The sequence below is a fragment of the Gobius niger genome (genome assembly GCF_951799975.1).
Source record: "Gobius niger genome assembly, chromosome: 17".
NCBI lineage: Eukaryota > Metazoa > Chordata > Actinopteri > Gobiiformes > Gobiidae > Gobius > Gobius niger.
The window spans coordinates 28,600,301-28,625,624 of record NC_136868.1 but is presented as its reverse complement, the minus strand read 5'-3'; the positions used below and the strand labels follow the sequence as shown (position 1 = coordinate 28,625,624).

General features: G+C 43.1%; 2 protein-coding genes across 2 annotated transcripts in view; both read right to left on the bottom strand.

Moving 5' to 3' along the window:
- LOC306977348 (E3 ubiquitin-protein ligase RNF14-like) overlaps positions 1-25,324 on the bottom strand; it is a 324,872-nt gene that overhangs the window by 260,904 nt on the left and 38,644 nt on the right. The gene's annotated exons all lie outside the window — the stretch shown is intronic.
- LOC306977344 (contactin-associated protein-like 4) overlaps positions 20,395-25,324 on the bottom strand; it is a 330,278-nt gene continuing 325,348 nt past the window's right edge. Inside the window, exons 23-24 of the mRNA XM_079575645.1 lie at positions 22,173-22,244; positions 20,395-21,034 (exon numbers count right to left, since the gene is read on the bottom strand). Coding sequence (XP_079431771.1) covers positions 20,835-21,034; positions 22,173-22,244 — 272 coding nt within the window. The 3' untranslated portion in view covers positions 20,395-20,834. The remainder of the gene's footprint in view (positions 21,035-22,172; positions 22,245-25,324) is intronic.

Here is a 25,324-nt window from a genome sequence, read left to right as displayed (position 1 = left end):
AGCCGAGCCAGAACGGATTGAAGAGCTTCCATTACTTTCGTATCCACCGCCATTGCCAAACTACAACCAGCAAATGCGGCGCAAATGCTTGACGTCACCTACAACACCCGCCTCCCCCGCTCGCTGAATGGCAGGTTGAAATTCAACCGATGTAACGCGGCCACTGAGATCAGACCCAGACGTACATGTATGGAAATGATAATTGACCGGAGTTTAGGCCAGGCTAACTTTATTGAGTTAGATGACTTGTCAGCAGAGGCCGGCGCTCGGGGACCATCAGGCTAATGGTCAGAAACAACAATGAAGACACAGGGAGAACATGCAAACTCCACACAGAAAGGCCCCGTCCAATCGAACCCGGGACCCTCTAGCCCTAACTGCTGCGCCACTGTGCCACCCGCAGGAGCGGCGTATTAAATGTCTATGAAACAAATCTGGTTCTGTTGCAGACGGACGTCAGAGCAGTTGGAAAGAAGCTGAACAGACTAGTTTGTGCTGGACCAAAAAAAACATATTAAGTTATGTCGCACTGTTCTAAGGCGGACCTCCGCACTGGTCACAACTTTTATAACATACTTCCTGCGCCTCTCAGACATTTTTGCAAAAGAGTGAGCCACTGTGCGCCATGTGGGACCCAGAACACGGCTCGACTATTAACTTTTACCCTCACACAAACTCGAGTGTGGTGTCATTGAGGACTGAGAGCACGTTTGCTTCAGACCTTGGATTCACGGGGATAATGATGAGGAGAGTGAAAGCAAGAGAACAGCGGAGGAGGAGAGGGGGGGGGACACAGACCCTACGGCTGGGAGACCTTAGCCTGGCCAGCCAGCCTCTCCGGCTCTCTGTTCAAAAGCAGGTTCGTCTGTGGGTCTGTGCTCAGCCAGGCATTACCAATTATCCTTGAAATGGCTTCAGTCACAGGTGAGAAGTGTACTCAAATGCGGAAGACTGAGGAATCTCACATCCTCTGTCATTCAGAAAGAACATTATCACTTTTCTCACCTGTAATTAAAATACAAGGTAAACCGCCACATTGGACGAACCATGTGTTTCTTCTTTCTTCTCGACCTTCAGACCTGACGCCTCTTGGACGGTTGATTTGTGGTTTTGAAATGGGTCTCATCATTTCTATGCAGATGATAATCAGTTGTATTGTTCCACTTTTTATCTGTGTTCTTTGAATGTGTATCTTGGATCAAAAACTGGTTTGTCTTGGAATGACCTTCAGATAACGAACAAAACTGAAACTCTGATCATCATTGCTCCTGACAAAAAGATCTCCCTGATGAAGAACGCCCTTGGTGCTCTGGGTTCATCTGGTCAGACCCACCAGTATGTCACTGACTTGTTGCGCATCCTTCTGTGTTCAGGTCTCCTGAAAATCCCAACGACTCAGTTTAAAACCTGGAGAGACCTGGCGTTTCCCCTTTCCCCAGTCCCTCTGTGGACACTTTTAAAACACATTTGAAGACCATTATTTAAGAAAGCTTTTGGTTAGTAGATTTTTTATCCCTTCATCTATTTTATGTTTTTTCTGTTATTTTAATTCAGCCATACTTTGCACAGCACATAGTGAGTTTATCTGTGAAAGCGCTTCATAAATAAACTTTACTTACTTATTCATAGATAACGGCAACTACCAGACTACGAGTCTTTGAAAAGAGTTGATAAAGCTTCATCTTGGCTGACCGGGCCAGAGAGACCTGTGTCTCCATGTGCCGCTTCGTGAGGCGCAGGTCAAAGCTTAAGGCGAGACACAGCAGGTGAAAATATAGATTTAGATATAGTGGTCATTTTTTGCTTGTTTCCTCCCTTAACATCTCCGCTTTCATGTCAGAGTTTAAAAAAGGCAAAACTTACCCTGTACGATGCTGATTTTGTCATGTTTTTTTTTTTTCTAGCTCCAACACCGCTTCACAAAGCCGGGTTTCCCTCAAGCATTGATTCACAAATACTCACATATTATATTTCCACGTCTCCAGTGAAAGGTTCCAGAGATGACGCTATAATCCAAATATGGTTTCGTCTTTGAACATTTAAAACGTGGTTTCCTGATTATAAAAAACAAACAAACAGAAAATCGCATTTTCCTGGTAATGAGAAACCCGGATTTTCCGACTGGAATTCTCCGACAGTAACTGGAATACAACAGCATGTATGCACTATTTTCCGGTGAATCGTAAACAAACATGGCGGCGGCGTGACTGAAGAGCTCCTGTTTCTGGAGTCAAGAGGAGACTAGGTTTTTAATTTTAACCATGAAAGAACTAAAAGTGGTGAATAATTTAGATGGAAAGAGGCGTCATCATACAGATATATGCGAAGCTGTCAGCGACCATTTCAAGGTGGCTGGTTTTCCTCCGGACGCAGAGAGGGGTCGACCACAACACAGAGTTCTACAACTTAAGTTCTCCCTCCACAAACTCTCTGTGAACTCCATCAGTTCCACTCTCTCCCACCAGCCCGGCTTCAAACCTTCATACATGCTTTAAAGGTCCTATATCATGCAAAATCGACTTTTTCGCTCTCTGAGCAGCTGCTCCGCCCTCTCCTGGAAAACACTGAGTTATGACACTCTGACGTTTTTTTACGTCAGAGTGTCAAACAGGAAGAGCCCGACGTCTGTAATGTAATACCTTACGGCCTGATTTTAATTTATAAATCTCCTGTTATTCTGTCGTGAGAAAGAAAAAGAAAAAGAAAAAAGGAAGTGCCCGAGGTGTCCATGCTGTCCCTGCGGAGAAAACAAACGCACCCCTGAGCATCTGAACAGACTTTCTAACCTACTCTGGACACGCCTGTTCTTTTTTTCTTACCTAACGATAATGTCATGGAGAAAATGCGCGTTTGGATAAGGGAGGACGGGACTTTATTCAACCTTTCTAAAGAAGAGGCCACTTGCCAGAATCCGGGATTCAGCGATTATCAGCCAAAATAGTGTTTTTCTGTGACTGTCTCTTCACTGATGGATGCTTGGTGAACCTTCGCCAGAATCAAAGTGGATTAACTCTCATAACCAGCGGTGATGGAGCTGCCAGCACAGAGCGGTGAGTCGATCAAAACGTGTGTTAGCTTGTGTGTGTTAGCCATTTATGAAGCTGTGTTGCAAATGTCGACTCCTCATAACTGTGAAGTGACTTCACTTTCTGCTGTGATGTTTACATTTCTGCTACTTTAAAAGTTGCATCGGTTGCATCAACTCGGGGAGAGGGGGCGGAGTTAAACTAATCCAAGCATCTTGTCTTCCGGGTTTGAAAAATACCTCTAGAAAATACTTATATTTATCACAAATTGAGTGCTCCATAGTGGTAGAGGTACAATACATATCTATTATAGAAAACGCTATCTCAATGGCCGCCGCCTGGGCGCCGCCATGTTTATTTCCCACACCGACTTTGAAGCTAAGCAGGGAAGTGCCTGGTTAGAACTGGGATGGGAGACCGTTCCTCCGAAGCTAAGCAGGGAAGGGCCTGGTTAGGACTGGGATGGGAGACCGTTTGGGAACACCAGGAAGCCTGGCGACAGTACTGAGTGTGTGCGTGGACATCCGCGGCCGGCCCCCACGTGACGGTGCCACCGGCCGCGGGCATTGGCCACGGGTCCATATGGACCGCGGTGCTGCTGTCCGACGACAACCCGCTGTCACAAAAACGCGCGTGCACGCGCTCTGACTGCCGTGCGTGTGCGCGCATCCAAACAGGGCGATGTGTGCGTGTGTGTATGTGTGTGAGTGTGCGTGCGTGCCCAAAACCTGCTCAAACACGAGCCTCTAATCAAACGCGCTGCTCCGACTTATTTCTCCTCCGTGTGAGTCTAAGCGAAAATGAAACCACTTAACGAGCGCATGGCCTGCACTGCGTAGGTTTTTTTCCTTTTTTTTTAACTTTGCTGCTGTACCTTTTGTTTTCTATTTTGCTTTCACGTATTGTGAGCCCAGAGGTACATTTTATTCTAAAGCAGCTTTGAAAGCATTGCCAATTTTATTGTAAGGTTATAAATACTGTCTAATAACGATCATTAGGCTATTTCAGTTCAAAACCTACTCATTCTTTTTTTTTATTGTACACTACCGTGATGCACCAAACCACGGGTCCTGCACCGTCAACCAAACCGTTACAGCTGAACCCCTAATATTTATCCATAATTATTCCACTGTCTCTTGAATCCTGTTCCCCAAGTTTAGCGAAAATATTGTCGTACTTTATACGAGAGGAGCACGGGTGCATCAAACACTCCAATTGCAGTTTGTTTGAAATTTTTTGGAGCCTTCATTCTTTTACTCATTTGTAGTGGCCATAGTTTTTGGAATGGGTTGGGAACCACTGGTCTACAGCTAAACTGTCTGACGGGTTGGACATTTCTTTGTAGTCACTCACAATCTCTGAATATCAAATGTGGATACTAGCGAGGCCCGGCCAAAGGCCGGGTCTCGCTAGTATCATATAAATGCCTATACTTTACTTTGGAATGGCTAAAACAGCATGATACAGATCCTTTAATATTTGCATATTTTTTTTAGCTCAAAAATATAATATAGCGGTTATAGCTTAAAGGTACATGGCGGAACATTTTGGACTATACTGTTGCGGCAAAACAAAACATGCTCTTAATGACACAGAAAATGCTGTTCCTGCAGTGTGCATTAAAAGAATGGACTTGGATGAGAAACTCACCTGTTTAAATCTCAAATTCTACTGCCTTTCATCACATCTCCATGGAGACGAGCTGGAGACGTACCCACTCCCAGCAAAGTTTACAGTCACATCTTAGTAGGGGTGAGCCTCATCAATGTGTGTTTGTACATTTATGAGGTTTTTTTCTATGATGGAAATATCTGTCATAAAATAAGTGCTTGTTTTTCAATTTTATTTATTGGGTAAAATTCTACGCGGTGTAGCTTTAAACACGAGAAGCCGGGACTCCTTATTTGATCATGTAAACAGGGGATTTGAGTTTCCCGATTTCTCAGTGACAAAATCACCACATCCCGAATACTGCGGGAATATGGCTAATAACCGGGGAAATCGAGCCCTTATAAACACACTTACTGAAGTTTTTGCTCCACTCATGCAACAAATTAGCCATTGAAGTTACATGAAGTTATATGATTAGCTTATTCAAAAACTAGAGATATCAAAAATCTAAAAAAAAACCTTTGTTACTAAATACAACCATACATGTAAATCTGGGTCTATTACTTCAATTCCGCTGACATTTGGCCATTATGAACAAAAGTCTTTATTCTTATACGAAAACATAAAATGATAGAAAACATGCCATACCTTTTTTTCTCGTAGCCGCTCCAGTCTTCAGATTCACCCAACTCCATGAACTCATTAGCCCCTTTCCTAGCAACCTCTACTCATCTGTGCGAAAAAGAAGAAAATCATTAATCAAGTGTGTGTTCAGGTGAGAGCCGTTTACCGCCGGACACTTGACGCCGTCCGCAAACGAGCGGCGCGTTAAATCCAATTATGTCTGCGGTGAGGCGTGCGGCGGAGGCGGGCCCACACGCTCCATTCAGAGAGGTGGAGCACGCGGCTAATGCTAACACGTGTAAACCAGCACCGGAGAACACAACACGGGTCATAATTCATCATCCGTGACCGTATGTGGAGATAATTACAGAGGGGACGCTCCGAGTGGTCTCTGGGGCAGGAGATTATGAAGATGTAATAAAACCTAGCAGTGAAGATAAACAAAAGTGGACTACAGCTTATCAAAAAGGGCTGATGTGATGCTAAGCTGACTTTTTACTACAGTTCCTGCTCGCGTTCACTCACTGTCCAGCTAAATCCTTCATACAGTGACCTCCCCCTCAACAGTAGGGGCGCTGCAGCGGGAATTAGACAAAGAAAGGTGAAAACTTTGACACCCTTCTCCTCTGTTGACCTTGAGCTGAGTGTTTCCAGATCTATCACTACCAACATGGAGCGGGCTGTTTGGATTTCTGCTTGGGATTGCCTTGAAGAGATGGGCTGAGCTGTCGACCAATCACCACCTGGTGGGCTGGATATGCTGGCATGGGGAGGAAGCCGGTCAGTCCTGCCAGGCCCAAACGTGTTGTGACTGAGGGTCTGTTGGGAACGTCTGGTGCACCCCTCTGTCAGTAGGATCTTCAACTCCCACCTCCGGAAGAGCTTCACCCAGATCCCGAGGGAGGTTGGAGACATGGAGTTTGAGTGGATCATGTTCTCCATTGTCGATACAGCTGTGGCCATAAGGTCTCTGGTGCCTGTCGCCGCAGCAATCCTCGAACCCGGTGGTTGCGCCCGGAACTAAGGGATGCCGTTAACCTCCCAACAGGGCATGCCTGGAGCACGTCCTGAGGGAGGTGACCAGGAGGCATATGGGACAGATGCCCTAGTCGCCTCAGCTGGCTCCTTTCAACATGAAGACGCAGCAACTCTACTCCGAGCTCCTCCCGGGTAACTGAGCCCCTCACCCGATCTCCAAAGGTGCGCCCTGCCACCCTGCGAAGGAAACTCATTTCGTCCGCTTGTATCCGGGATCTCGTCCTTTCGGTCATTACCCAGATCTCATGACCATAGGTGAGAGTGGGAACGTAGATCGATCGGTAAATTGAGAGCTTATGTACTTAGTACTTGGTTTGGGCCCCTTTTACTTGAATTACTGCCTTAATGCGGTTGTGTGGCATGGATGCTCTCAGCCTGTGGCACTGCTGAGGTGTTATGGAGGACCAGGATGGTTCAACAAGAGGAATCTGACATTTGAAGCCCATGTCCAGGATGTGTCTGTGTGTGGCGGCTCTTGATGCACTGACTCCAGCGTCAGTCCACTCCTTGTGTAGGTCCCCCACACTTTTGAATGGCCTTTTACTGACAGTCCTCTCCAGACTGTGCTCATCCCTGCGGCTTGTGCACTTTTTTCTTTCACACTTGTCCCTTCCACTTAACTTTCTATTAATGTGCTTTGATACAGCCCTTTGAGAACATCTAACTTCTTTGCTATTACCTTTTGAGGGTTTCCCAACTTATGGAGGACGTCAATGATGGTTTTCTGCACAACTGTCAGGTCAGCAGTTTTCCCCAGGAGACACTTTGACCTACAATATAGTCTATTTTCACAATATTCTAATTAGCTGATAATTTGAATTTGTGCTTTTAACAAGCTGTTGCCAAAGTCATCGTGCAAAATGAGATACATCGAGCCTTTATTTGTTATAATTCTGATAATTATGGCTCACAGCATGTAAAAACCCCAAATAAAACATCTCAGAAAATTTGAATATTTTGAAAACGGACTGTAAGCCATAATCATCAAAACTATAACAAACAAAGGTTTGACATATGTCACTCTATATTGTATGTTTGTAGCCCTTGTTTACTCAGGCTCAGGGTTCTTTTCTTTTTTTTACAGTGTACTCACACTGTGAGTACACTGTAAAACACATTACTTTAAACTAACTGTTCTATAATTTGGATTATTGGAATACTTTTAAGTTAGCACTTAACACTAAAATGGATTTAAATGACTGACCTAGAAGTAAATTAACACCAAACAATTGAATACAAAAAAACAACAAAAAAGTAGCAGGTATTTGATCAATAGCACAGCAATATCCCAACCGTACCGATATGAATCCCCCACTCAAACAAACAGTATAGATAAACAATTACTGGCTAATAAACTAATCCTAAACCAGCAAGATACACCCTATGTCAGGCCTGTATTGGTGCTTGTGAACGTAGAGACCAAAAACAAAAATGGGTGGCTTCACTCAGAGAGCAAAGTCAAACAAATGCAGAGGACCTTGTGTAAACGTGTTCATCCCACTACAGTAGATTGGTCCAGGTAGTGGGTTGTCCTCGGCTCCGTTGAGGTCAGCACGGGGGTCCAGATACAGCAGTACATAGATGAAGGCGATGAAGGTGCGTGGTCCACCCCCGATCCGCGGCGACTTGTCTTCGTTTTCGTTTCTGGGGTCCGTACTTCGTTGTCCAGTAAGGTGTCCGGTAACGATCCTCTGTTAGCTTCTTTGTCCCACGAGGTTAGCGAGATGGCAGCCTACAGTAGTCCTTGTGTAGCGAACGGGCTGGATTAGCCTCGCTAATACGAAGTAATTAGTAATAAAAACACTGCTACGAAGCTACGCGCTGAAGCTACACAGCATCCTACTTTTTAATCACTTCAACAAAAAAGAAACAGTGGTTTATCTTAACAAAACCACGGCACAACTTACTACAAAAAAACAAGCTTCTCTCACGTTGATTGCTGTCTCTGTCCTCTCCAAACCAGATCTAACCAGTTGCTCTGTCACGTTGCTCCACGAGAACCTATGTTACCTTCACAGACTATTACTAGGTGGGAAAATACACTTTTACATAAATTAGAAAAATAAATATAAATACTATAGTGTAATAACATATTTTTAACATTGTAAATACCTTTTTATGACCTTACCTTGAACGTGGCTTTAAATTAAATGAACCTATGAAATACATGAACGATCGCGTCACTATTTTTGATCTTCAACTGTACGTGCGCTTTACTATATTTGCATATATTATACAGGTTCCATGTTAGTTTAGCTTTTTCACGATGTTACCGTTCATGCTGTTTAGATGTGGACACTCACGTGACCTTGCGTCATCGAGCACTTCCTGGTTTTCTTCCACTGAAGAAATATTGATTTGTTGATGCTCTATTACAATTAGGTGTAATGACGTGCTCTGTGACGGTTTTTATCCAAAAGGTTTGTGTGGCTTGACAGACCAAGCTTCTCATCTGAACATTCTGTTAATGTAATCATATATTTTACTATCGGTTCAAAACGATTCGAATGAGAGGGTTTATTTTTTGCGCATTCAAACCCTCACACCTCAATGGAACTGCACTATCCCATCAAATAAGCCAGGATTCGAATCAAGACGGAGAAGTGAATGCACCCTTCGATATGGAAACCAAGACTTTAGGCAAAGTCCCGCGACCCACCTTTTGAGAATGACTGAATAAAAAATCTGTCTTTAAATCATACTCCAATTTATTTACCATCTATCCAGACTTGGCAGTCATACTTCTGTCTCCCGAGACACTTCCTCCAGCACCTCAACCTCTCGCTAACTCCAAATCAGTGCCTCATTTGAAGTTTTCATCCTTGAGAGCATCACTTCCTGATTGGAGGAAGCTTTGTCTGATTAGCTCACGGATGTAAAAAGAAGAAGAAAAAAATCTGCATTTGCTTCTGGGGGTGCTTCTTTTTATATAAGTCAAACTTCAACCTTTAAGCCTCCGTGAGGGAGAAACAAAAGGGAACAAAGATCACAGAAAGTCTCCACTTCAAAGCTCCACTTCTTTCTAACGTGGGCCGGTATATTCTGTTGATCAATGTGACAAGCATTTTTGGATACCTTCGTGTTGGTGGCCCATTTAGATGAAACCCTCTCTGGTTCAGGAATAAAGAAAGTCCCATTAAAAATGCCTATGGACTTGGAGTTATGTGGCAACTTTTGACGATAGCTCAGACAAAGCAAAACAGAAAATACTTGAAAACACAGCAAAATGTTGTGTTGAAAGTTTCTGATAACATTTGTTATTGTGACCATAAAACACATTATTTCAGTCAGCTATGTTACAATATTTTCCTCTAAAAAGCCTGTGAGGAAAATGTATTGAATGTTTATGTCCTGAAACCAGAGCAGGTTTGGTTTGGAATTGGACTGGACTGTTGGGTTCTATTTCTTGTAGAATAACTTATAATGATGGATGTGCCACCAGAAAATGCATCTGTGAGTTGTCATAAGGTTTGGGTATAAAATATCAGTGTCTCTCGCCTGGTCTGACGAGAACAGGTTTATCAAAAAACAACGCAAACCCGAGAAGTTAGATTCAAGCCCACTGAATCAGCTCAAAGCCTCTGCACATGCTGGACCTGCCCCAGAAGCTGAATGTCAGGCTGCCAAAAGGAACATCAACATAACATTGTGTTAGCTACTTCGGAGATGCTGTTATCCAGCATCGTGGCGCACTACGAGTCCAACGAGGATGACAGGATGACTGTGCAATGTGTTTTGACCAATCATTCTGGACCAAAAATATGGAGGGGAAAAAGTCGAGCAATTTCACTGTTTTCAAATAAATGTATTTAAAGCAGTACTAAGTAACTCTTGCCCCTAGAGGCCATACGCGCAACTGCAGGTGTCGTAGCAAGTTCCGAATTTTTATTTTTTTCACTCAAACTTGGCTGTAAATACTGTTTAAGTGGTGCTAGCCTGCAGTTAGCCTGTTAGCTTCTTCTTCGTGATTCTATTAGTGTGTATTGGTTGCTCCGGTCCGGTGGCAGTCAAGTTGCAATTGTGGTTTTCTGGCCAGAGACACCAGGGGGAGATGAAAGACCATCCCATTAACACTTGTATTACCCCCAGAGGGACTACGGAAAGCATTTATTAAGCTAAACAAGTGACTTAGTATTGCTTTAAGGCAGGGATAGGCAAGTTTGCGTTGAGGCGGGTCGATTTTCATCATCGCCATAACACATCAGTGGTTTTCAAGTCGGGACACAATGTTACCCTCGGATAACAGGCCCAAATAACCCACATAAAGCCCTAATTTGTCATATATCGTACAAAATATTGTTTTCCCACACAAGTTTTTTTATTGAACAGGCAGTAGATATGCCTTTGAAACTGAAAGTCCATGCAGTTTCAGATGGAAAATATTGAATAAAAGTTCCCCATAGACTCACGACCCACTGAAAAGGGTTCCCACTTTTGGTCTTGACCCACCAACTGAGAATCACTGTTTTACATTACATACTGTAGGACCAAGTGGGATATTCTGCCAGGGTATTTTTAAATACTGACACTATTTCTTGGATGTTCTTTTACGTTAAAAGGAATTGGATCTCTTATTTGCATAATAATGTGTCTCAAAATCACCTTGAGGGCCAGAGGTTCTGTGCTGGAGGGCCGGATTTGGCCCGCGGGCCTGACGTTGCCTACCCCTGCTTTAAGGCCTTACTTAGTTCAATGACTTACTATCTCTTAATGCTAGTACGTGGCTGTATGGAAATGTGTGTCGCTAATTTACTTTACAACTCTACAATCTCCATCACTTTGCAGTGTCAGAGCTTCGCGTGACTCCGTTATTTCCCACACGGAGGCCGGCGAGTGTTTTGTAAAATGAAAAAAAAAAAAAAAGGATGACACTGACATTTCCTCCCTGTTCATCCCCACTGCTCCCACAGACACTCTCACTCCCATCAATAACGTCATGCCGTGCCGAAAACACAACTCTCGCTGTAAAGTTTACCACAACAATCTGGGATGTAAATTTATGTTAATTCAATTAGCTGTGCGCAGAGGAGAGAGCGGCGCGTTTCAGCTCCATTTAGCAGGGAGACAAAGGGAGCAGCTGCCTGGATAAGACTGTTCCACCACGCGCTCAGCCCGCCGCACAAACAATGCCGAGAAACCACAGCCTCGAGGAAGAGGCAAAACTCGGAGCGGAAAGCAAACCCGAGACAAGGCGAAGATGTTAAAGGGCACACTGTATTCTAAGTCTGTATGCGACATCCACGTTTGAAGAAAGCCTTTCTCAAGCCGTCGCCTGCACTGGGCTTGAACAGCAGCCTGCAGTATCAAACGCACTGACAACACAGTCAGAGAATTACAATCAAAAAATACATCCATGTACTTCTTGCAGATGAGCAGAGCTGATACTTAAAGAAAACTGAAAACTTAGAATTTTATCCTTATGAACTGCCTGGAAAGTTACTGACAACACTTAAAAGCAGCAAAGCCTGCCCTGGAGAACATTAGCTGCAGAGCTACAGGTCAAGCAAACCTCTCCAAGAGAGAGAGCCCTGAACCACACTCCAAACATCAAGTCTTGAACACAATATGTGACAGACGTCAGAGCTGAGGGCTTCCTGTAGTGAAGAGGAAAGGACTTTAATTAAGACTGACGGAAAGCGAGGCTGCCAATCTGCACCACCAGCAATGATTTCCAGTACATACTAAATGCTACAGTCTTCAAAATGGCGGCACTAACTCTGCGTGACGGCACTGGAAACGCATGTCTAGACTCTGCATGGAATGATTTTGGTTTACTTCCTGTTGGCCAGTGGAGGGTAAAGACTACTTCTTGTCCATGTTTGAACACAATCTATAAAATAAGATTTAAAAAAACAGAAGAAAATATAAATAAACATCAAATCAAGTGTGTTTCATAAAAATGATGGAGCTATTATGCTATTTACATTAGCATTAGCTTTTCGCTTCAAGGCTAAAACTCTTTTAGTAAGTAATCTGGTGTAAAGTTCCTAACTTGTCAGTAATCAGTCAACGTACTATTGTTTTCTACAACAAACTGTTTACATATATTTAATTCAGAAAAGCTTACTCTTCACAGGAATAAACCACAGACCAGAAACAGTCTTTACGCTCCTCTGGAGCCCGAAGTTAAGCACTGTCCCGTGCACACAGTATGATCAGTTGGAGTAATAATACTGTATATCCCCAATACAATTCAGAGTTCAAATACACATTAAAAAACAATTTAAATATATTTTAGAGTTGGTTAAAAAGTTATTATTTTGTATTTTTCAATAATGTTTCATGTAATTTGGCCCTGATCTGTTTATCTGTAGTCAGCTATTAAGCCTGGTCTTTTCTGGGATCGATCGGCCTGACCCACCACTAGGGGGATTTCATGTAGCCTGGCATCCAGACTAATCTGCGATGTTTATTAATTATTAAACAGGAGACTAGTCTGGCGACCCTGTCGTAGAAAAGTTAAGTGCATAGCAGCCAATGAGAACAGAGCGGATGTGACGACAGAAACAGTGACAAGAAAGTTGTATCATTCGGACGTTAACAATGGCGCTCCTGCCACACGGAGTTCAGTAAATGACGATGTCGTTTATGTAAGAAAAACTTCAGAACACAAGCAAACCGGAGCATTACGTGAAGTGGTGGCTTGTGTTGAAAAACTACAAAACAAAGGCGCAACAACGTGACGCCCGTTCAGAGAGCTGCTCTGATTGGTCGGTCGGCTCCATATCGCTGCGTCACTTCCTTTGAAAGCGCGAGTGTTGCCAGACCCTCTTCTGTAAAGAGGCGGAGTCTGGTTGGCCAGATTAGATTTCATGCTTTCTACTCATTGCATTAAACCACTGCACGAGGAAAGCTAGTACAAATCACTCTCGTGATTCTTTCTCCCCTTTTGCAGTAATAAGTCGCCCAGTACAATATTGTTGACTTGTGTACATTATTAAAACAATAATTGTATTTTTATTTATTTGTATCGTTTTGTGATGTTTTTGATACTTAATTTTGTGGTTTGGTGCGTAGTAAAACTTGTGCTGTGCTCCGTGAACTTGCCGTCCATTTCTATTTTCATTTATTTTGAGCTTGAGGAAAAAGTTATTTTGTGTAATATTGAGCTCTTCCTACCACCGTGTGACATCAAGTAGTTAAACTGTTGTTAATACTGTGATGTTGGAATTGCATTAAACCATTGCACGAGGAAAGCTACTACAAATCACTCTCATGATTCTTTGCAGGGATGCGACAACAGCCTATAGCAAAAAAAGTTATTGAAAGGCCAGTCTATAAAAGTGAGTTTTAAGAAGTGATCAACAGCAAATAAGGATACCTTTGACAAGTTAAAAGGATTCAAATTAAGAATAGAGACTCTATTTTTTCCCATTTTCAATTACAGTCGTCTACATAATTAGCTTACATTGACTTTGTTATTGACCACCTGTTCTGAAATACAAAGACTAAAGCGTCCAAAACTATTATAAAGAGACTGAATAATGAGTATTATCAGATCATTATAAAAGACAGTTTTAGTCACATTTTGAACTCAAATCCCTTTTAGACTCTAGTAATACAGTATTTCCTCCTGATTTCAGATGCACTAAGACATTGTAATCACTGTAAAAAGAGTCTGCTGTTTGCCCAATTATCAGCAGCTCTGAACAGCTGCTGGTAATGACAGCTCTGAGCTTTATTCCAAACGTTCAGCTTTCCAAATATGTGTTTATCCCCAGATGAAGACACGTGCTTTACTTTGTGTTTGTCGTTTTCCAGGATGTGGTCAATGTCCTGCCTGCCGTCATCTCCTCTCACGCCTGCACTGACAGAACCTCCACGACGCTCCTCTTCTGACCTTCACATTTCTAATTAACACAGTACTTCCCCTCATTTGTTCATCTCCACCCAATTTTACTGGAAGTTTCACACTGCAGATGCTCACGCTTTTTCACACATCTGCCGAGGAGCAGCAGAACTTTGACAGTTTTGAGAAAAAACAAAAGATTTATTTTATCGTACAGTGTATGGCTCAAAATCCATGAAAATCTATAAGCAAATGGCAATAAATTCTTCTCTTTCTAAGAATGATCTTGAAACGTGAAATAATCGTAGCTTGACATAATTAAATGGTCGACTACTTGGGCCTACAGTAAACTTATCAAACTTTTACAGTCTCAATCAAAAGTTTAAGACCAGTTGAATTCACATTTTGCGTGGATGGATCTCATCAAGGTCCAAGCATAACTTCAATATGCAACAAGAAGAAAAGGGAGTGAGACCAAACAAGCTTTTATTTAACAACAAACTGGGCTGTTTCGCAGCTGATCAGAAGTTTAGGACCACGTGCTGCAGTAATGGCCTTCATTCGGGATGAGGATCGTCCAGTGTCTTGATAGACCATCAGATCCTCCGGCTCAGTGCTGGTGACACCTTTTTGGGTCTTCTACTTGACTTTCCTGTTCCGTAACCTTCCGGATCTGACAGAAGATGGCGCTGAATCCACAATGACACTCAATTCAGTTTAATTTTTGCTTTCAATTGTTTTTTTTTTGTCTCACTCCCAGTTCTTCTTGATGCATATTGAAGTTCTACCTGGTATTAGAGGATAACATTAAATATTTAACATACTGGGTCAAGCTGTGAAGTCGTGCAGTCTCTGTGATAGCCTTGACTGTGGGGCTGTGAAGGATTTGCCTGTGTGTCAGTTTGACGCTCGTTGCTGAACCTACATCTGTCCAACTGCAGCAACTCCAGATCCAGACGATGCCTTTTTTGTGGACCTGGCAGGCTGTTAAGTTTGTCTTTTCAATTTTAAGCGCTTTATTTTCATGATTTAGACAAGCTGAATTGTGTTAGATACCGATATAGAAATAACCTCAATTAGTAAAGAGATTGGTGGTTGGATGCTAGCAGTTGGGGTGGGTTTGTGTAGCCAGCCCCATTATAATAATGTATAAGGTGAAAATTGGTCAAATTGAGAAAGGAAAAATATGCACTCCTCTAAGCGCCTGCTTAATGTGGTGTAGAGGTTTTAGCACACGAAAGATCCTTTGAGCTGTGTTGTCGGGGGTCTCGTGCCCGTGGTGGGGCTGCTTCCACCTGCAGCAGGGGCCATGGGAACCAGTGTGATTGGGGCAGCTTGGACTGCTGCCCCCTCGACCCGGCAACGGATCATTTTATTTCACATATTTTCGCCAACAAAATCGGAATAATGGATTGAGCCAGGTTTAAATGAATGGTTTTACTTTGTTGACATATTAGTTTCAAAGGCTTTTTCAGAGGGGACTTTGTATATCTTGTTTAGTTTTAAAGCAGTACTAAGTAACTTGTTTACCTTAATAAATCCTTTTCGTATTTTCGTAGTCCCTGTGGGGGCAATACAAGTGTTATTGGGATGATTTGGGGGTCTTTCATCTCCCCCTGGTGTCTCTGGCCAGAAAACCACAATTGCGAAGAAGAAGCTAACAGGCTAAAGGGCAAAGCTAACTAAGGGCTTAAGCAGAACTTACAGCCAAGTTTGAGTGAAAAAAAAAATCGAAATTGCGTAACTGAATGTACAATATCCTTCTCTCCCTTTGTCTTTTCTGTCAGTGTAGTGTTTACTCTCACGGACAATTAATAAGCCGTAACATGTTACGACACCTGCAGTTGCGCTTATGGCCTCTAGGGGCAAGAGTGACTTAGTTCTGCTTTAAAATAAGCTTCATATAGTGGAATAATCTGTGAAAAAAAAAAAAATAATAATAATTTGCCTTGATTTTTAAATTCAAAACTCAATAAGGCTAGGAATTACATATTTTAAAAATCCTTTTGAATAAACTTGGGAATAAAGCTGGGAAACATATCGTCATAAAAAGTGGCCCTTGAAATGACAATGTCCCTTATGAATCTATGGAGAATCAGTCCAATTATTAAACATGCTAATGAGAAGATTAGGTATGCTTTTGTTTCCAGGTGAAAGTTTATTGGCCCAAAACCTGAGAATTAAAAAAAAAAAGAAAGAAAGAGAACTGTCTCAGTCAGTCATGACCCAAGAGCAGACACTATCACTACTTGAGTCTGTTAAAGTGACTGTTTTTATCATAATTTCACCTTTTTTCACTTAATGCTTATTCAAAAACATCGTCTTTTTGTTGAGGAAGACAATATTTGACATTACATTCTATAAGTGGTATTTGGATCGCGGCTTGTCATCCCAGGATGATAGTGGGTCCCGATGCCTCCACTTCCTTACTTCCTTGGTGCTTTCATGAAGAAGGGGGGGGGCTATAATTAGTCCATCGTGTTTTACAATAAAACAAGCACACAACAGTATTTGTAAAAAAAAAAAAACAGCTTTATTGTCACATCTCTTTTGAGAAAACACCCTTTCGACGAGTCACTCCAAACGCACACTGTTTATTGATATGATTGAGACATTCCAGCCGTCCTGTGACTGCGAGAGTCCGTGTTTGCGTGGGGGGGGTGGGGGGGGGTTTACGGCCTAATCCAGTGCGCCGATTGCTCAGGGGTTGTTCAGCAAACTCCCGCTCCAGTCCGTCTGTTGACAAAGGCCTTGACAGACGATTACGAGCCAATTACATGCACTGCCAGTGGCTTTATGAAGACGTGCCGAGTGTAAACATCCAGATAGGCTTGTTCCATTCGCACAGCCTGACACACCGAGGGGGAGGGAGAGAGGGGGGGGGGGGGGGAGACGGAGCGGCAAATGATGACAACACAAGGATGGGGAGGGGAGACGTGTCAGTGTGAGGTGTACGGGACGCACGGAGAATTAAGATGAAGTAAATGTTATGTCCTCGTCTAATAACACCCAATGTCATTCATTACATTGGGTGATGTTTGTGAGACTTCCTCCCAACAGTTTGTTTGGTCATTCTTTCCTGATTCATGGCACTGTCGGCACTTAATACAATTAAAGGTGCATTATGGAAATTTTTATACGGAAAAAAAAAGTTGATATTTGTGCGTATTTGACCTTAGTGACCGAGCGGCTGTATGAGTGGTCAGCATGGCGCCTTTACTTTCCATCACAGTGGTCTCTACAACGCTCTAGGATCAACTGTAGGTTTTCTGGTGAAAGTCCACAGTGAAAACCTTCCAAACAATTGATCCACTTGAGACCACTGTGTACTCACGTAAAGGCGCCATGCTGACCACTCATACAGGCGCTGGGTCACTATACAATACGCACAAATATCAACTTTTTTTTCCACAATAAAAGTTGCATAATGCACCTTTAAGGCGAGATGCTGCAGGTGAATGGGGAAAATATTTAATTTAGAGATGTGAATTTGAAACGTTTGCTGTAGATGACATGATATTTTCTGTAAATGTATGTTTTCAAATAAAAATGGACAAAATTGGCTCTATTTTCGATAACCAAATGTTCATACAAGACAGAGTCAGGTTTAAATGTATGGTTTTATTTTGCAGATTTGTATTGTTTACTTTTTGAACGGTAAAGATTCTAATTTTGCCATGTTTTTAGGGGGTTCAAAATTCACTAAGTTAAAAAAAAAAAAATCTCCAGAAATCAACAACACTCTGGATAACTAGGAAATGAGGCCCTATGTCAAAAATACTGAAATATCCCTTTAATTCAAATGTTTTGGGGGAAAATTAGGACTTTTTTTTTTTTTTTTTTTTACCAAAGTGATGGTCCAGAACATATGCAGTTTTGGCTGAAGTTCCACAAAGGAAACGTCCGTATTTGGTTTCTATAGTCTCGTCGAGAGTTTTGCTATTGGACAAGTTTTAGTTTGCCGCCGACACGTTGTGGTCGGAGCTATGGCCGCGGTCCGCACTGGGGAATGTAGTTCAACACATTTGATGGGAATGTCCCATCCGTAACTTCACGTCTTTCGGAGATGATTTCATCTGCATCTTCATCTTCCCCTTGCTTCATTGTTCACATTGATATTCTATTCTTCTATTCTCTCCCCGGGATTTCCCACCGCCCCCCCATCGATCGCTGCTTTTCCCACATACTTCCATTTGCGCCTCTGTCAGTCTCACTCTTCTCACGCCTCTTTACCAATCGCATGATCTCTCCGCCGAACCCGTCAGCCACAATGCTTAGCGCGCCGGCATAAAACCCCATTAAACGTCAGCGAAATGAAGCGTTTGACACCTTGGGCGGCTTGTACAGGCTGCGACGCGCCGGGATTTACCGCCGAGAGATGCTCCGGACGGGCAAGTATTGCGATGCACAAATAAAAATGAGCAGAGTGTTATCGCCTCGGGGCCCTCTATGTCACTCGTGATAACGCCGAAACAGTCGTGCCGTAAAAGTAGCTTCACAAAATAATGAATTGGATGGAAGTGTGAGTGAAGAACGGGTCGGGGTGGGGGGGTGGGGGGAGGGTTGCCTTGGCGGTTGGGCGTATATTGAAATGCAGATATGAATAGAATCTGTCCTCACGCATTATCGGATGCTAGTGCTGATATGGCGGGCTGTAACTTCTCACCGCAGTCGTGTTGTAGAAAAGTCTTCTAGAAATTCACAAAAAACGGTATTTTGAAACAAACCTCACACCGAATGAATGTTAGAGAACACTTTGTATTAAGGTACAGTTTAACTCATAACAACTGTCGGGACACAGAAATGGGATTGAGGGTCATTTTTAGTAGGTTGAGGGGCCTTTAACATTTTGGCTTGTCATCATTGGTTGGAGTTTGTTCCATATCAAGGAACCCTCCCTCTCAACAATGGAACTTAAAGCAGTACTCAGTAACTGCTGCTCCTCGAGGCCATAAGCGCCACTGCAGGTGTCGTAGCATGTTCCTTTTTTTTTTTTTTACTCATTAACTGTCCGTGAGAGTAAATACTACACTGACAGAAAAGACGAAGGGAGAGAGGGATATTGTACTTCCAATCACACAATGGAGATATTTTTTTTCACTCAAACTTTGCTGTAAATACTGTTTAAGTGGCGCTAGCCCACAGTTAGCTTTGCCCGTTAGCCTGTTTGCTTCTACGTGATTCTGTTAGTGTGTATTGGTGGCTCCGACCTGGTGGCAGCGAAGTTGCAATTGTGGTTTTCTGGCCGGAGACACCAGAGGGAGATGATCATCCCATTAACACTTGTATTACCCCCAGAGGGACTACATAAAGGATATATTAAGGTAAACAAGTCACTAAGTAATGCTTTAAAGCTGGGGTCACAGTATGCCATTGTACTCACATGGGATTAGAATGCCCTGGTGACCTCGGTAAAACTGAAATGACCCCAGGAGCTGGGTGCCGCTAAACGATACCCGTATGGTACTGGAAAAACATCGTATATCGTTAGATCCAAGTTTTAATGCTGTTGTTCCAGGGCCAGTATTAAAGGGGCTAGATGCAAGTTCGCCATTTTATACTCACTATTGCCACCTCAGGTCAAACGTGTATCTGCACCTTCTATATTAAGCTCGTGCATGACGGCAATTCAGAACCGAAGTAACTCGTTTCTGAGTGACAGTGCAGGATTTTAGAGGCAGTTGTGGTGAACTGGTCTGAGCTCATTCTACACATTAGGACATGGTTGGAACATGTAGGGGGAGGAAAATACATAACTTTAACATTTTTAAACTCCGTATTGTCCCCTTCCAAAAAATGTTTCTAATATTTTTCCTATTTCCCAAAATATTTCCCTTCCTTACTTTTGCCACAATTTCTCCCAATTTTCCCCCCAAATTATCCCCCATTTAACACCCATTTCTTGACGTTGGAGATGAACCCAATACTGTAAATGTACAGATCTTTATGTTTGTGTTTTCTGGTTCGAGACGACAAATATTTTAACATAGGTATCGGAAAAAAGAATCGTTCGGGTATCGATGTCGGAATCCAAGTATCATTAACGGTACCCAGCCCTCCGCAGGACAGCGGTCATTTGTAAAGGGCATTCACACGGGATGTGCAATGTCGTTTTTGTTTGGGAAATGATGGATAGATAATGACACTGAATGATGTGGACAAGCCTTTTATTCATCTGTGTTGGGACAGCTATCAGGTTTGTTTGTGTGTGCTTGGCTTTGGCGACAAAAGCCATTGCCGCACACTTTGGGAAATCGGGATCTTTGGGATTGAAGGTGATCTAACAAAATGTTAGGGCTTTTTTCTGGCCGGGCAGTGTACTTTTATCTGGACTTTAATAGTTGTTTGAAGACTTGGAGACTTAAGTTCTCTCATCAGTCCCTTGTTGGGTTCAGAATCGTTGACGTGAGCCAGAGTCAGTAAGCGAACTATCCCGAGAGTGTGAACACGCCCCAAGAGTAGACATCATTGCATTCTAGAAAACCCATATGAGCTCCGGAAGTACCTGAATACAAAGTGTTACCAAATATCCAGAGTAATAAATCAGTATTCATTATGGAAGTACAGTATACTGATAAAGCGCACATTTCACCATTTACAGAAGTCGCTATTTACACCTCTAGTCTCCAATGTGCAAACTTATACACAGACCCCAAAAGTCACATCATGGCGCGCTGGGCTTCTGAGCGTCCTTGTGTCCTTTTCCGCTCCCCATCAGGAGGGGGGTCAAAGTTCATGGGCGAGTGCTAGATGAAGTACTCGTTTGGGTTTTCGTTGTTGGCCGTTTGGGAGTCGGCCTGGCTGCTGCTGAAGGGGAACTCGTGTCCGTCCTCAGACTGAGAGGCCTTGACCTGCTGGGTCCGGTACGTCTCCTTCCGGCTGCAGACGAAGCGCGCCGTCACCACCAGCGCCGCCACGGTGACGAAGATCACCACGGCGATCACACCTGGAGGTATTACGAGATAGAGATCGGTTACTGTGGTTATTATTTGCAACATGTGATCATCTGATACGTTTATCTTGCACAATATCCGAGGTTTAGCTCATACTGTATCAGGAGATCATATCTTTGCTGAATGTCTCTTCTTGCTCTTCCATGGGATCTTTCCTTTTCAGAAAACCAAGAGCCAAGTGGGTTTTATCTTTTTTTTATTTTTTAGAATAAACTAGTCCAGACCACTATGGGAGTGACCTACTGGTGGCGTTGTTGGGCCATGGTTTAGCTAATATGGAAAGTGTGTCCCCTTAATTGCCAAATGTTTAAGTTCATTTCCCCTCTGGACTACATTTCAACAACTCACCTCAATTATGGATTTGACTAGTGTTAGGGGCTTTCTAAGGCTCTGTCCGAATATCCAGACTATTCCCTGACTCCTCATTTGCTAGTGGCGCTAAATATATTAGACCAGTCATTCCCAAAGTCTAGAGCGTCATGGCCCCTAATCAAGATTCCACTGGGGCCCCCTAATAAAAACAATTCTATTATCTCTATTTAAATGAGTTTGTAATGTTGATTTACAAATGACACATAGTAATGAGAGTCTTGTCAATGTACTTTGGAGGCCCCCATGCAGTGCCTTGAGGCCTCCCAGGGTGCCTCGGACCCCACTTTGGGAACCACTGCAATATAATATATAGTGCACTTATTCTGCTGGTGATTCGGACACGCAGCTCATTACCCGATGCATACTTTTCAAAGTGCATTGTGGGACAGTTTGAGTGTGCTTCTAAAATGGCGTGACCGGCTAAGCAGTGCACTAGAAATGTAATAGTTTGGACGTTTAGTTGGACATTTAGACTCAACCCAAATGTTTCCAAACAAGAGGTGCAGTGTTTTTATTCCTAAAGCAAGCTCCCAACAGGAAACCACTGTTGCTATCAAGCTAGCTTTTTATTGCTAAACATTTTAGCTCAACATTAACATGGAATTCTTACAGAATACAATACTGATTGCCAAAAAAAGGTGAGTGCTTGGTTGAATGTGTGTTTTAAGGCTTGTACTATTTGGGCGTTTCAGTTTAGGCTGTGGAAACACCCGCAAACGCTCCCATCAAAAGGGTAAAACCCTGCAGATTAAAGTTTACCTCCGATCAGAGCCGAATCACTCCTGATGGTGTTGACTAACGGCTGGCCAGGGTCCACTGAACTGGGCTGGTCTGAAACACACACACAGACGAACCCCGGAGTTAGTCATAAATATATTATACCTCAATACTTAAGTTATGACATCCCTTTAGCGAGCCGCATTCTTCAAGACTGAAATGATGGATCTGCCCCTGTGAAAATATACAACCGGGTTAAGAATGGAAGAATAAAGAGTAATAGGCTGGAGTCATATAAGAGAGTACGCTGCCGTGTGAGATATGAGTGAAGCAGGGCCATCATTCATGGGACAGCTGTGATCCGCTGAAGACTGCTCGGCTGTCAGGAGCTCGGTGTCGCACAGTGTTCAACAACGCCGCTCACATGTGACGAACAGAGCTAAAGACAAGATGGTTAGTGCTAATGGTCATTGTTTCTTTTCTATTATTGGCAGAAGAACTTTCCCAGTTACACAGTTATATATCAACAAAATAGGTAGATTTACTTGCATTCATAATATCCACTCCATAGATACAGATGGCAGCTTTGGAACGACCCATATATTGTCATGTGTGAAACAGCCAGCGGGGGAAAACAAAGAACTCCACCATTACTTTGAACAATGCTGAATTATAAATATATTTTTCTACTAAATAAAGATACAGAGACATGGAGAGGAGAAAACTGGTTCAACAGGCCATAAATACTTAAAAAAGTGGACAATGCTAACCAGGCAGCTAACGTTAGCTTCATGCTATGTATGCTAACATTAGCAACAAGTGCCATTTCTTGCCTTTACAGAACAATTTGCTGTGAAAAAAAACATCCAAGTGGACCCGATTTTGGCTTGACTTTATTTGTGTCTGATAAATCTATTATAGAAAACGCTATCTCAATGGCCGCCGCCTGGGCGCCGCCATGTTTATTTCCCATACCGACTTTGAAGCTAAGCAGGGACGGGCCTGGTTAGGACTGGGATGGGAGACCGTTTGGGAACACCAGGAAGCCGCGGTGCTGCGGTGCTGCTGTCCGAGGACAACCCGCCGTCACAACAACGCGAGTGCACGAGATCTGACTGCCGTGCGTGTGCGCGCATCCAAACAGGGCGATGTGTGTGTGCGCGCGTGCATCCAAACAGGGCTGTGTGCGCGTGCGTGCGTGTGTGTGTGTGTGTGCGTGCGCAGGCGTGTATGTGTGCGCGCGTGCATCCAAACAGGGCTGTGTGCGCGTGCGTGCGTGTGTGTGTGTGTGTGTGTGTGTGTGTGCGTGCGCAGGCGTGTATGTGTGCGCGCGCGCATCCACACAGGGCGATGTGTGCCATCGTCACTCACCCTAAACTGCAGCTGTAGACGCTCCGCACAGGTACAGGTACATCCTCCAAAACACATCTGCGTGTCTTTGTTTAAGTCTCTCCTGCCCAAAACCTGCTCCAACACGAGCCTCTAATCAAACGCGCTGCTCCGACTGATTTATCCTCCGTGTGAGTGAAAGCGAAAATGAAACTACAACTTAACGAGCGCATGGCCTGCACTGCGTAGTTTTTTTTCTTTGCTGCTGTACCATTTGTTTTCTATTTTGCTTTCACGTATTGTGAGCCCAGAGGTACATTTTATTCTAAAGCAGCTTTGAAAGCATTGCCAATTTTATTGTAAGGTTATAAATACTGTCTAACAACGATCATTAGGCTATTTCAGTTCAAAACCTACTCATTATTTGATTTATTGTGCACTACCGTGATGCACCAAACCACGGGTCCTGCACCGTGAACTAAACCGTTAGAGCTGAACCCCTAATATTTATCCATAATTATTCCACTGTCTCTTGAATTCTATTCCCTGAGTTTAGCGAACATATTGTCGTTGTAGTACATAAGAAAGGAGTACGGGTGCATCAAACACTCCAATTGCTGTTTGTTTGAAATTATTTTTAGCATTCATTATTTTACACATTTGTAGTGGCCATAGTTTTTGGAATGGGTTGGGAACCACTGTTCTACAGCTGAACTGTGTGACGGGTTGGACATTTCTTTGTAATCACTCATAATCTCAGAATATCAAATGTGGAGACTAGCGAGGCCCGGCCAAAGGCCGGGTCTCAGCTAGTATGTTTATAATCTGCCAGAAAACGTTGTGATTACCATGGGAGGTTTTCATCCCCCTCAGCTAGGCCCGTCTGTATCTATTGTGAAAGAGATTCTGAAAGCTCAGTGCAGAAAAATAACAAAACTTCAAAATGAGTGAAGAGACAGCTACACTCTCAATCCCTGCACAGTTAGCAAACAAGTGATCAATTGCAGCCACCATTTTAACCTATACGCACAGGGAAACACAATCTCTATGGAGCAGTACCAGTATAGCAGGTTCTCCAACATTTATACTGTGAGCCACTTCTGCTTTGAAGACACATATGTGATTTAATACCTATTTGCATGGGATTAGAATGACCGAGGGACATCAGGTAAAAAGGAAAAATGACTGATGTCCTCGGGAGTTAATATTCAAATCTGCCGGTAATTTGGAAGATACAAATTCCCCTGATTTTTACCTTTAGGGTAATTCTGCAAAGTCCAAGGTCCTCAGGTGATCTGAGCCCCATGTGAATCAACATGTTTGAAAAGTTTTAAAGTGTAAAGGGTACGTCCTTTTAACAGTTTATTAACACTATTGCCGGGTGTTTTTCAGCCGAGCAAATACATGTATGTGATTTTCATCATGCTGTGTTTATCTGAGTGTCCTGGGTCTCTGGGCTTCAGCTTTGTCTTTGACATCTTTGATGGCCTGGGTGTTTTCCTAATACATAACACACTTTTTCCTACAGGCACATGTTCAGGTGATTTTCACACAGCAATAGTGATAGAAGGTAGGGTGGGGTTCATGTATTTAATCAGGCAATCTTGCCCCTTTTCAAGGTTGACATTTAGGACTACCACATTTATTTTGCCGACTTCAACTACAGCTTTGCTCCAGTCGCAGAGTTCAGTGTCTCTGGCATCCCAGCAAGTGAGTAACACAGAGTTATTTTAGTCAGCTGGTCATTTATACCCATTCAAAATATGACTGTTAATTTCTCTCTCCTGTGGCTGTTTGTGTGCCAAGGACACTGAGCCTTCACTCGAGAAGTCTCACATACCTCAGGAATGGGTGGACCTTAAACC